Genomic DNA, 13,107 nt, shown 5'->3' on the forward strand with positions numbered 1-13,107 from the left:
ACAAAACACAAAAATACAAAACAATGTTATACTCTAATGATTCAGCCTGGTAGTATGTTAGTAGTCTGGCAAACTGTAACAAAGGGTATTAGAAGGACTCTGAGAAATCAATTTAGAGAAAGGTTTAGAATTTAGAAATAAGTAAATAAACACAATTCATTCCAAGGAGTAGTTTTTGTCATTTTCCCCCCTGTAAACAGAAAATGATCTCCCTATTTGCAAAATAAATTTTTAAAAATTTTGACTGTCAGTGTACTGAAATGTGATTTTCAAGACAAGGTAAAAATGGGTACAAAATGGGGTGCCTCAGTGGCTAAGTCGGTTAAGCATCTGCCTTTGGTCCTGGGATAGAGCCCCACGTTAAGCTCCCTGCTCAGCAGGCAGCCTGCTTCTCCCTACCCCTCTGTTGCTCCCCCTGCTTGTGCTCTCTCATTCTCTGTCAAATAAATAAGTATAATCTTTAAAAAAAAAAAGGGGGGGGGTATGAAATGCTGAAACATAAAAACCCCTCAGAACTGCTAATACATCAATGTAAAATCAAGATTATATGTACACTAGAGATGCAATACAATTTCCATTTAAAGTCAATTATAACAAGCATGGAAATTAATGAATGGAGCTCTAAAACCAATCTCTCTTTGCCTTTTACTTGCCATTTATCTTTATGGTTCTGAAAGCTAAAAACAAGTCCTTTTCAACTAAGGCACACTATCATACCAAAAATGTACCTTGCAAAAACATTTCTTTTACCTTGTGCATCTATTAACATTCTTAATGTTCCCAGAAGTTTGAATTGAACTGGAGGCATTTCAGACTTAAGGAATTTCAAAACTGCCTCTGTGACTCCAGCCGATAACATCTTAGCTTTATTTACAACTAGAGAAAGAGAGAAAAAGAGAGACTATGGTTAGAAAGGTGCTAACATTCTTGACTGTAGTCATTCAATTCAATACATATTTATTGTCTTACTATTTTTAAGGCCCCATATTACATTTTTCTATTTAAAAGCAGTCTCTTTACTTTAAGAATAGGACCAGGGGGTGGGACAAAATTATTCTATTTGTCTATAGGAGCACAACATATGAAATAGTATGTACTGGCTTTTAAAACCTACCCTCAAAACACTTAAAAATTTATAAAGGAAATCTGAGACCGTGGTCTTATTTACAAAACAGCGTAATTCCTCAACTTTAATAAATGTTTCTTTTTACCTCTGTCCTTGACCCAACTGTGTTAATATAGATGTTCTAGACAATATTAATAAATAAATTGATCTGTTATATGAAACAAGTTGATTTCTTATGGATTGTATCTTCATATAGTCATACTATTTTACCTAATCAGAAATTTATTTTTAGGAAGCAGAATAATAGCTTTAATTATCTCCTGTATTATTTCCCATGATAATGGGATCTCATCACTCAGAGTGTCTTTAATCCAAAGACACATTAAGGCTATTTTTAAGGATTATGTCTGCTTATAGACAGGTCACGATAGGTACACAAATCACATAAAATAAATATCTCCTTAAACAATAGGATCTTACCTCATACACAGTTGCCTACCATTCTTAAGACCTACCTGGAATGGCAAGATTCCTGAGGGCACTTAATGCTGCATGCTGTACAGTTACATTTCCATCTTCTACATGTCTGTCCAGTAAATCCATAAGTTTTTCTACAATTCCATTGTCTACCATGTGGATACAGTTTCCATCTGAATGAAACAAAAAGATTTATTTCTTTCTTCTTTATAATTAATTTAATTAATTTAATTAAATATTTTATAGTAGTGATGCCTATCCATTATCTACAATAGGGAAAATGGAGCTACAAGAAAATAAAATGAATTCCAATTGCTTCTCCTATCAAATTCATAGAGTTTTTTTCTTTTCTGAGTAAGAAGTCATGACAAGAAAAATCTCTAGCATACAGCCTGATAATATATTAGAAGATGAATAAGTAGAAATCATATTCTTAAAATGTCTACCAGTAGTTTTCACTTATAGTCAACTGGACATGAGTTCTGCCAATGTTACTGTACAACAATATACAGAATGCAGTCACAGCTGATGTTAAAATTATTTTTCAATGTCCGAATTTTTGAAACATGTACAAAGCAGAGAGAATATTATAATGAACCACTGTTTATTCCACGTTTAGCTGCAAGTTACCCATATTTTACTATTATTAATTATTAATTACATCATAAGGACTGAATGATCATCCTCAAAAATAAAATGGAATATGACATTCATTATACAGTTACACAGCTAAAAGTGAATAAAATCAAACTAAAAATAAAAAGTAAGCCCATATTTCCTAGTCACAGTCTAAGAATGAGTTTCTAGACTAAAGAGCAGGAGTTCCAGACTTTAGAAATGAAAATGAAGATCTAGTTCCTTGGAGATATTATTAAACCAGATTCTACCCTAAACCAGAGGATTACTGACACTTAAGTTTTAGAGGCACAAAAGTATAAATTAAGGCACAATAACCCTACAAAGAATACTCAGATTATTAAATCAACCACCAGGCAAGAGAGCATATCCTTTCAGATAAGATGCATATTAGAATGAAACCCAAATTTAATGATCTTTGAAGTGCAGAGAACCCAAAGAAGGATTTCATGATCACTGTTCATGACCTTGAAACTACCAGAACTTAGTTAAATTGCACAAAAAATATAATTTGTTAGAAAAATCGCTAAGTAGGGGAGGCCTAGCTGGTTCAGTCAGTAGAGCATGAGAATCTTGATCTCAGGGTAGGGAGTTCAAGCCCCATGCTGGGAAGCAAAAGTTACTTGAAAAAAGAAAAGAAAAGAAAAGTATTTCATCTCTATAAAAATTAAGGTAGTGGTACACCACATATACTTCTGAACTGTTCCAGTTTTACTACATGTAATGGCAAAGAAAAATTAAAAAAAATATATATATATAGAACATCCAGTTTATAAAGGACAAAATAACATGCTTACCATTTCTGGCAAAATTTGCAATTGCCAATGCTCCAGCAAGCTGTAGCTGGTGGTTATTTGATGGAATCCAGGACAATACCCTTTGAAACACATTACCTTTTCCTCCTTCAAATAATTTCTGCATGGATTCATCTAGAGGTAAAAGAAACAAACAGATAAGAGGAAAAGAATTAAGAATAACAAATCCATATTCCTATATGACCATCCTACTGGATAACTACAGACTTCACAAATGATAATTCACAGAAGGAAAAGTAATGCTCTTTTTTTAATAAGCTTTTAGTAGAGATTGGAAAAAGAGCTGAGGATTTTTCTAGTTTAAGTTCCAAATAAACTCCTAACTTTCAGCCTTTTTGGTGCCACAGCTCTCCTATGACAGCTCTCTAAGATAATCAAGATAACAAAGACTCCTTTTTCCCAGGTTCATTATCTCTAGTTCTCTCCATGATGCATTTAAGGTTCATCAACAGGATTGTATGAGGCAGGAAAATGAGAAAATGCCTAAGGTATATAGTGTTCATGAAAGAGACAATACATTTTTATAAATATGACAATCATGTTCTTCGACTGTCTTAAATTATAACTCACCTCCAAGAAGTAGTAAAACCATTAGATCTGAAGCAGTTTTGAGCTCAGCAATATCATCCTCTTTGTCACTGTCCACTTTCTGCTGAACAATCTCTAGTAGACATTCTACCAGGCCTGCTTCAACCAGCTGTAACTTAATAGCATCTAAAGAATATGTGAGCAAAATAACCAAAATTTGAGATGAAATAAAAGTTGTTATAAGCAATACATTATAAAGAATTATAATAAAGAAAATGCATGATTTAGATAATACACTTTCAAAGATTTAAGTTTCAAAACAAAGTACACCTTATATACTTCTATTTCATTTTTTTTTACAATGTCTGGCAGCACCTAAACAACTGATTCTCAACTTTGAAGCAAAGTAATAGCACTCCACTGTTAAATAGATATCTATTTTAGATATCATGCATCTACTTAGATATCATGCTCATGTTTAAAATACTATACAACACCCACACCATTTAAAATAAAACACATACACCTATTATACAGAGTTAAAGTATTATCCACTAATGGCATTTGAATAGAAAGTTACTGAAAGGTAAAGAGCTATTAGTAAATTTCAAACTATACCTAAGTATATTTGGATTTATATTTGTATAAATGTGATTTTTTCCAAGGCAGTTAATAAATCTACAAATTTCTGAATTTCAAAACCCATGTTTTTTAAAAGGGCTTCAGATTTTCATTAATTTAAAGTTTTCCCGAGTAATGGATACATGGTGGTTCATTATACATTTTCTTTACATCAGCATGGGTTTTAAATTTTCCATATTAAAAGATGAAAGAAAAAAATAACTTTTGAACTTTCTGATGGATAACCAGCAATGTGAAGGTATTTAACAGCAAAATTTACATCCCAATTATATTGTTAGAAATTCTCTTCAGAGCAAGCCCTACTCATATCAGATCGTTTGCACCCCTCATAACTTACATATTTTTTATTACAGAGCTTATTTCATCGCAGATTTTATATTCTATCCATATCTGTCTCCCCCATTACAGTATGTACTATACCTCTTTCATTTTGTATTTTAACCTAAACTCGTTTACCTAAATGCTTTGGGTCTTTTATATAGCACTTAAGATAAATGTAGACAATTACTGAAAGACCTTAGAAACATTTGCTCTATAGAATAATTAAAGTCTTGTTTTTCAGTTGGATTTTATTTTAGTCATTGGTTTCCCTAAGCTGTATATGTACACATCTATAGCAATGGCAGCTTTAGGTTGTTATTTGGGAGAATCAAAGACCTTTTTATAAATGACGTTTTCTTTTAGTCAATATGAAGATATAAAAATTTAGGTTCCCCCCCCACTCCCAACACTAGGACCACTGATACTCTTTAGAATATTATCTAAGAATACACAGAATATTCAACCCGGATTTTTTTTTTTTTAAGGTACACTTGCACTGTGCCATGCTGAAAGTAGGGCGTTTCCTTGGTTACAGAATGCTAGGGCTAGAAATGTGTGGTGACTAGAATTGAAAGTCATGAGAAAAAGCCTTAAAATTCTAAAAACCCTGAATTATACAAATCCCAATTTTAATTCTTTGCATACAAGGAAAACTAAAGATGAACCAAAGATGAATACTAAGGATAGTCCAGAAATAAGCTTTCAAAGGTATCATTCAATTCACTGCACAATTATAAAACAGAAGTGAAGGTGGTAAAGGAGGAAACAGATATAAGAAAAACCCTGTTATTTTGACATATTGCAAGAAAGGTTACAGGTAATTCTCTGGTATAAAACTGACTGAAGGTCACAATAAAAATTTCATTTGGCCAAACCACCAAATGAGATGAGAAACAAGTTTTATTCTTTGTTCTTTAATAAGATCTAAAGCATTTAGAAAATTTAAAATGTGTCAAGATTAAAGTTTACAGCTCTCTCACAGTTTGACTGTAATCACGTATATATGTGGGAGGCTTTAAGTAGCCTTACTAAGGAGGATCAGCAAAGCAGTCTGCCAAAGCAGATAGCTCAGCACACATTTATCAACACAATTCTGCCCAAGGACATCTATTTTTATAGCCACAATTTGCATATATAGGTAAGTATACATACATACAGGTGTATCATATATATAAATACATAAACACCTATGTACTTACATATACTTTAAAATCTTTTCTAAATGGTAAAAAAAAAATGCCACAAAAGGAATAAAGTACATAATATACGTATTAGTTTAATCAATTACTATGAAGCAAATAACCATGTAACTTCCACCAAGATCAAGAAATTCATTGCCAGCATCCCTGGGAGTCCCTCTGTTCATTCCCATTTCCCATCATGTATTACTTACTCTCTCCACTCCTCTCAAATCACTACCTTGATTTTTATGGTAAACACACTCATAATTTTCCTTATTATTTCACTAAATAAATAAGCATTCCTGAAAACTACAGTTTAATTTTACCTTTACCTTTTTTGAATTATTATATAAATGGAACCTTACAATACATGTTTTTAGTGTTGGCTTTTCTTTTTTTTTTTTTTAAGATTTTATTTATTTATTTGAAAGACATAGAGAACACAAGTAGGCAGAGCAGTAGGCAGAGGGAGAGGGAGAAGCAGGCTCTCCAATGAGCAGGGATCCCAATGCGGGGCTCAATCCCAGGACCCTGGGATCATGATCAGAGCTGAAGGCCCCTGTCAACTGACTGAGCCACCCAGGTGTCCTGTAGTGTTGGCTTTTTTCTATCAATTTTTTTTTTTTAAGATTTTTTATTTTTATTTATTTGACAGAGAGAGATCACAAGTAGCCAGAGAGGCAGGCAGAGAGAGAGAGAGGAGGAAGCAGGCTCCCCGCTGAGCAGAGAGCCCGATGCGGGACTCTATCTCAGGACCCTGAGATCATGACCTGAGCCGAAGGCAGCGGCCCAACCCACTGAGCCACCCAGGCGCCCTCTATCAATGTTTTTAAGATTCATCTAACTACTGTTAAAGTTGTCTTCATTTCTTTTCCTAAGTATAATTTTTTCCATTATATGAGTCTACCATTCATTATTCTGTTGTTAATGGATAGGAGTTGTTTCTAATTTTACTAAAGCTAAGAACATTTCTGTAGTGGTTCCTGGTGGACATGTACATGTTTCTGGCTATATTCTAAGAGCAAAATTGCTCAATCACACAGAATACAATCTTGAACTTGTTTTCCAAATTGTACCAATTTACACACCCACCAGCACTTACTGAGTTCCCACCACTCCACACCCTCATCAACATTATTAGACTTTCCAATGGGTATGTAGTGTTCCATTCTGCATCCCCATTACTAATGAGTTAAGCATATTTTCATGGGTTTATTAGCCATTTTGACTTTATCTTTTGTCAAGTGCCTATTTAAATCTTTTATGTTTTCCCTCTGGCTTTCTACATTTTTCTTAATGATCTGTGGGAGTTTTTATAAGTTGTACACATTCTATTGATTATGTGTGTTGTAGATATCTTCTCACACACTGTGGTGCTTTTCACTCTTAATGGTGCTTTTGGTGTTTTTGATTTTCATTAGAAGTTTTAGCCAAATTTATCTATCTTTTCCTTTATAGCCAGAGATTTCTGTGGCCTAAGAAAATTCTTTATAACTCCAAGGCCATAACAATATTCTTCTATCTTACATTTTAAAGGTATGTTTTCTGGTTTTTACTTTCCCATTCAGGTAATTATCTACCTAAACTTTTTAAATACAGTATGAAATATGGGTGTACATAGTGTCTTCATTTGTATTTTTTTCCCATATTCCCAGCACTGTTCATTGAAAAGACTGTTCTTTCTGTACTGTTTTGCACTGACAACTTGTTCTTTTCTCCTAATAAAATAAGTACTTATTAATGCATCCATCTGTTTTTAGGTATCCTGGTCTTCTCATCCATCATTGTACCAATACCACATTGTCTTTTAATTACTACAGTTTCATCAGAATAAAGTTTTCTTTTCTTGACAAATCTTATTAGTGATTTACCAGTTTTTATTTAGTCTCTCAGACTCAACCTTGGTGATTATATGCTTATGTTGCATTATGTATTTTCTATTTTATTAATCTCAGCTCTTTAGATTTTCTTGCCTCTAAGTATGGCTTTATCACCTATATCACATAAGATTTAAGATACAGTACTGTTTTCATTATTAGAAAATTTTCTAATTTCCAGTGTGCCTTGGTGGCTTATTTGGTTGAGCATGTGACTCTTGGTTTCAGCGCAGGTCATGATTTTTGGGTCGTGAGATCATGCCCTGAGATCAAACTTGAGATTCTTTCTTCCTTCCACTTGTGCATGCACTTGTGCATATACTCCCTCTCTCAAATGAAAATCTTCAAAAAAGAAATATTTCCAATTTCCGTCATAATTCTCCTTTGACCTTCGAGGTACTAGAAATATATTTTTTAATATCTAAATATAAAGGGATTTCCTAGTTATCTTTTTATTAGACAATTCACTTAAGTAAGAACACATACTCCATAAGGTTGCAACCCTTTGAAATAGGTTAAAACTTTTTTCTTTTTTTATTAGCTTTTAAAAATTCAATTAAACATATAGCATATCATTAGTTTCAGAGGTAAAGTTCAATAATTCACCAGTTGCATATGACACCCAGTGCTCATTACGTCACATTAGCATCCTCAATGTCCATCACCCAGTTACTCCATCCCCCCACCAGCAACCCTGTTTGTTTCCTATAGTTAAGTCTCTTATGGTTTGTCTCCCTCTCTGATTTCAACTTATTTTATTTTTCCTTCCTTTCCCCTAAGTTTATCTCTTGTTTCTTAAATTCCATATATGAGTGAAACCATATAAGTGAACCATATATAAGTGAAACCATATTTATCTTTCTCTGATTGATTTATTTCACTCAGCCCAATACTACATCAATGTAAAACTTTTTCAAGACTATACGTGTATTATATATTTCATGTGTACTTGAAAAGAAAGGGCCCTGTAGCTGAGTGCAGTATTCCACAATATGTCTGTTAAATCAATTTTCTTAATCATGTTATCTTTTCTATAATCTTTTTGTTGTTTTTTTATCTGCTTGTTGTATCAGTTACTAAAAAAGAGGTATTAAAAACTCCCATGATATTTATGGACTTGTCTATTTCTCTCCATAATTCTGAGTATTTCTGCTTCCTATGTTTTGAGGTAACGTATACTTACAGCTCCCAGGTGAATCAGAACTGTTATCACCCTACCTCTATTAAGTCTTTTAATTTTAAGATTTTTTAAATCTGATATTAAATATAACTATCTCCGCCTTCTTAAAGTTTGAATGGTTTATTTACTTATGAAGATATATTTATTTTAGAGAGAGAGTACGTGCCCATGGAAGTAGAAGCGGGGAAAGGAAGGGAGTAAAGGAGATCAGAGGGAGAGCAGCAGACTCCCCACTGAGCATGGAGCCTGATGTGGGGCTCATCCCAGAACACAAGATCATGACCTGACCCAAAATCAAGAACCAGATGCTCAACTGACAGCCACCCACGCTCTCTTGAGTGATTTTTATTTTTTTGATTTATTTTTTTTAATTTTTTTAAATACTTTTATTCTCAAATACTTTTAAATACTCCTTAAGAGTATTTCTCTTAAATACTTTTAAATCTCCTTATATTTAACAAGTTTTAAAAAACATACTTGATTTTTAAAAATTCACTTGACAATTGGTCTCTTAATTGAAGGATTTAGGTCAAATGCATTTAATATAATTACTGAAAAATTAGGACTTAAACCTAGTATATTTTGTATGCCCTATTTGTACCCCCTGTTCCATGTTCCTTTTTCTCTCCTCTCTTCTGTTATTTTGAAGGTGTGCTTAAAAAAAACTTTCCATAAATCTTTCCATTAGTTTGGCAGTTACACATTGTTTTCAAAAATTATTTTAGTAATCACCTTAAAAGTTGGTGAAACTTCTCAGTTTTTACTCTGAAAATATCTTTAAATTTTGCCTTTAGTGTTTTTTTTAAAAATTTTAATTTATTTATTTGACAGAGAGAGAAACAGAGAGAGCACAAATGAGGGGCAGGGGCGGGCAGTAGGCAAAGGGAGAGGGAGAAGCAGGCTCCCTGCAGGGAGCCTCAACTAGGGGCTCGATTCTAGGACCCTGGGATCATGATCTGAGCTGAAGGCAGACGCTTAAGTAACTGAGCCACCCAGGCACCCTTGCCTTTAGTTTTGAAGGATGTTTTCATGGGGTTTAGAATTCTAGGTTGGCACTTTTTTTCCCCCAGCATGTGGAAGATGTTTCATCGTCATCTGGATTTCATTATTGCGCTGAAAGATAAGCAATCAGCCAAACTGTCATCCTTTTTAAGATGATCAGTTTTTTTCCTGGCTGTTTTTAAGATTTTTGTCATTAGTTTCCAGATACTGTATTGATATATAGATTTCTTTTTATCAGGTTTTGATTCCTTTGGGTTTTTGAATATTTGTTATCTTACATTAATAATTTCTGTCAAAATTTTTAAAAATATTGCCTCTGCTTCCCTCACCACTTTTTGGAACCCCCAAAAATATATGTGAGAGCTGAGAGCCTCTCACTGTACTCTTTGTATTTCTTATTCTCTTTTTGTGTATATTGATTATTTTTTCTCTCTTTATACTTCATTCTGGATTTTCTTCCCATCTGTCTTCCAGTTCACTGGTTCTCTAAGATGACTATATTTAATCTAAATCCATCTATTAGGTTCTTATTTTGGATTATATTTTTTTCAATTCAGGAATTTCCAATTGTTTTTCAAATCTGCTATGTCACTTTTTATAGTTTCTAGTTTCCTTCTAAACTTTTCGAGGTTCCTTTGAGCTCTCTGAATATAGTAAGCACACCTATGTTGAGTCAATGTCTAATAATTCCAGTAATTGGAGATTTGCTGTTGTTGCCTGTTCTTTGTGCTGGTTCTTGCTTACACTATCTTACACCACCTCATTCCATTATCATCCTTACTGATTATGTGCTAGACATTGTTATTTGAAAAATTATTTATATGGGATGCTATGTTTACTCTGGTTCACTCTTATTCCTATGGTGTATCCCTTTAGATTTTTTACCAAAAATGGGAATAGTTTACCAGTGTCCACCCTGTCCTTTTGCCTTACAAAGCTTCATAAGTGAAGTTCAGCCCTTAGGTGCCTTTTCCAGATAGGCATAAAAATGTGTAAGCCACAGAATCATGTTTTTGCCAAGATTTTATAATCAAAGAAACTTGGAAAGTAGTTTTGGCAAATGGAGATATAGTTACAGAGTAGATAAGTAGCTGAAGTTATAGATACCCAAATAAAACATCACGTCATTAATAAAGAAGACTTTTGAGTTAAATAGCTGGCAACTAAGTAATATTAGGAAAAATGGAAAAAGCATATATGATTAAAAAAAAAATCCAGAGATGCGTTTATTTTCTCACCATTTTCTGCCAATGGAGCAAGAACTTCAAAAATCATTTCCCTTTTATCATGTTCTATTTGTTTCTTGAAGAGTTTTACCAGCTCTTCAGCAATGTTCGTACTGGCAAACTGTTCTTTACTTGACTCTGCAAAACAGGAGAGGTAATCTTAGAGTAAACACACAAAATTAAATGCAGAAGTTGTTTTTTATTACTTTCAATTCATGCTCATTTTGTACCATTACTGATAAATACAAATACTCCTCAAGTACAGGAACTATCAGATACATCAGATACATCTTACATTTTTCTGAAAAGAAAAATGGCTTTAAAGAAAGCATTTCAACCCAGTTTTATTCAAGTCTATAAAAAATGTTCACTAGCATAATGTATAGGTAGCCATAGCAACAATTAAATTACTAAGTTATAAATTCATAATTTCAAGGCTTTTAGTCAAAGAAGAAAAACTGCTCATAACAGACTGCATTTTACATGGCTGAAGTAAAGATGACTTATCATTACATTTAGATCATTAAAACGGTATGTTCTTGTGCTGGTCCTGACATGCCTACTATTAAAGGTCAATTCTTCACATGTACTTAGGGTCTCATTCTCTCCTACCTCTTTAGCATTTCTGATCTCTCCTCACTCCAGAGACCCACCATCAGCATTTAAATATGCTCTAATATTTCTCACAGAAAAAAAGCAATCTTAAAAATAGCTTTCTCGGGGCACCTGGGTGGTTCTGTTGGTTGAGACTCCAAATCTTGGTTTTGGCTCCAGTCATGATCTCATGGTTGTGGCACTGAGCGCCCTCCCCACTGCCCCCGCCCTGAAACGAGATCCATGCTCAGCAGGGTGACTGCCTTTAGATTCTCTCCTTCTTCCCCTCCTCCCACTCACACATGTATGTTCTCTCAAATAACCTTTAAAAAAAAGAAAAACAACCATCTTCTACTTTACTCTTCTTCAACTACCATCCAATCTCTGTTCAGTTTCACAAACTAGTTTCTTGATAGCATCTACATATACTGTCTCTACTTTCTGAACTCGCATTTGCTTTTAAACCCACTTCAAACTAATTTTGGCCCACCTGCTCCTTCTCTTCTGTCAAACTTCTATAAATTCCAGTTCCTTGGGACTTGATCCTTTTTTTTTCTTATCTTTTTGGTCCTCTCATCCCAGACAATCTAATTCTCTTCCACAGCAACAAAACAGTACCTGTATATTGATACTTATACAATCCTATCTCTAACCCTCTTTTATACTTCAGGCTACTCATTTAACTGGCCACCTGACATCTCCATGTGAATATCCCCCTCTAGTATCCAGACTCAATGTCTAAAATTAGGACTTTTGGTACTACCTGAAATCTGTATTTCTTCCAGAGTTCCTTTACTTCCTTTAGTTGTTAAATGAACAGTTCATCTATCCATCTACACAGGTAGAAACCTAGCAGTCATTGCTCACTTGTTCTCATTCAACTTTACCTCCAGTGAATTACCAAACTCTACGAATCTGCCTCCAAAAACACAAATGGAATCCATTCCATTTCTCTCTATTATCTTCTTAATTTCTTTTGCTGCCTCAGAAGTCCTAAAAATTTATCCAGAATTTTCAGAGAATTCTGACCAAATCCAATCTAGATTTATTACTCTCTGTTTGGGGGCACAGGTGATATCCTAGAATTTTTTTATCATTATCTTAATAGATACTTTCTTTTCCTTCCAGTATTAGGTACTCTATTATCTATATCCTTTTGCCTTCACTTGTTTCAATTTGGTATAAGCATCCTCCAGCAGCTTCCAAATACACTTCTTATAATACTATATACAGGAGACAAATATTTTAAAATCCTGACTGTCTGAAAATGCTTTATCCCACCTAGAGTTTGTGCCTCTAATTTAAATTAGTCTCTCACCTCATTCCATTATTTTCTCATACTAGCAATTATCACAATTTATAATTATATGATTGTTTATAAATTTAAAATTTTTCCATCTCACCCACTAAGCCATAAGCTCCTTGAGAGCAAGGACGATGTGTATTAGCTACGAATTATTTTTTGTTTCTTTGGAATTATTTTTTTTTTCATTTGCTTAGTTTTCTATGTACTTGGTTATTTTTTTTTTCATTTCCTTAGTTTTCTATGTACTTATCATTAA

The 13,107-nt window shown here is 33.6% G+C and overlaps 1 protein-coding gene across 10 annotated transcripts in view; it reads right to left on the reverse strand.

Annotated features, from left to right (window-relative positions):
- RAP1GDS1 (Rap1 GTPase-GDP dissociation stimulator 1) overlaps positions 1-13,107 on the reverse strand; it is a 149,871-nt gene that overhangs the window by 16,598 nt on the left and 120,166 nt on the right. For all 10 annotated transcript variants that reach the window (XM_082729106.1, XM_082729104.1, XM_082729108.1 and 7 more), the window contains 5 exons: positions 10,964-11,089; positions 3,565-3,708; positions 2,977-3,108; positions 1,582-1,716; positions 751-876 (listed from right to left, as the gene is read on the reverse strand). In XM_082729106.1, coding sequence (XP_082585232.1) covers positions 751-876; positions 1,582-1,716; positions 2,977-3,108; positions 3,565-3,708; positions 10,964-11,089 — 663 coding nt within the window. The remainder of the gene's footprint in view (positions 1-750; positions 877-1,581; positions 1,717-2,976; positions 3,109-3,564; positions 3,709-10,963; positions 11,090-13,107) is intronic.

This window comes from Mustela nivalis (assembly GCF_964662115.1).
Source record: "Mustela nivalis genome assembly, chromosome: 4".
Taxonomy (NCBI): domain Eukaryota; kingdom Metazoa; phylum Chordata; class Mammalia; order Carnivora; family Mustelidae; genus Mustela; species Mustela nivalis.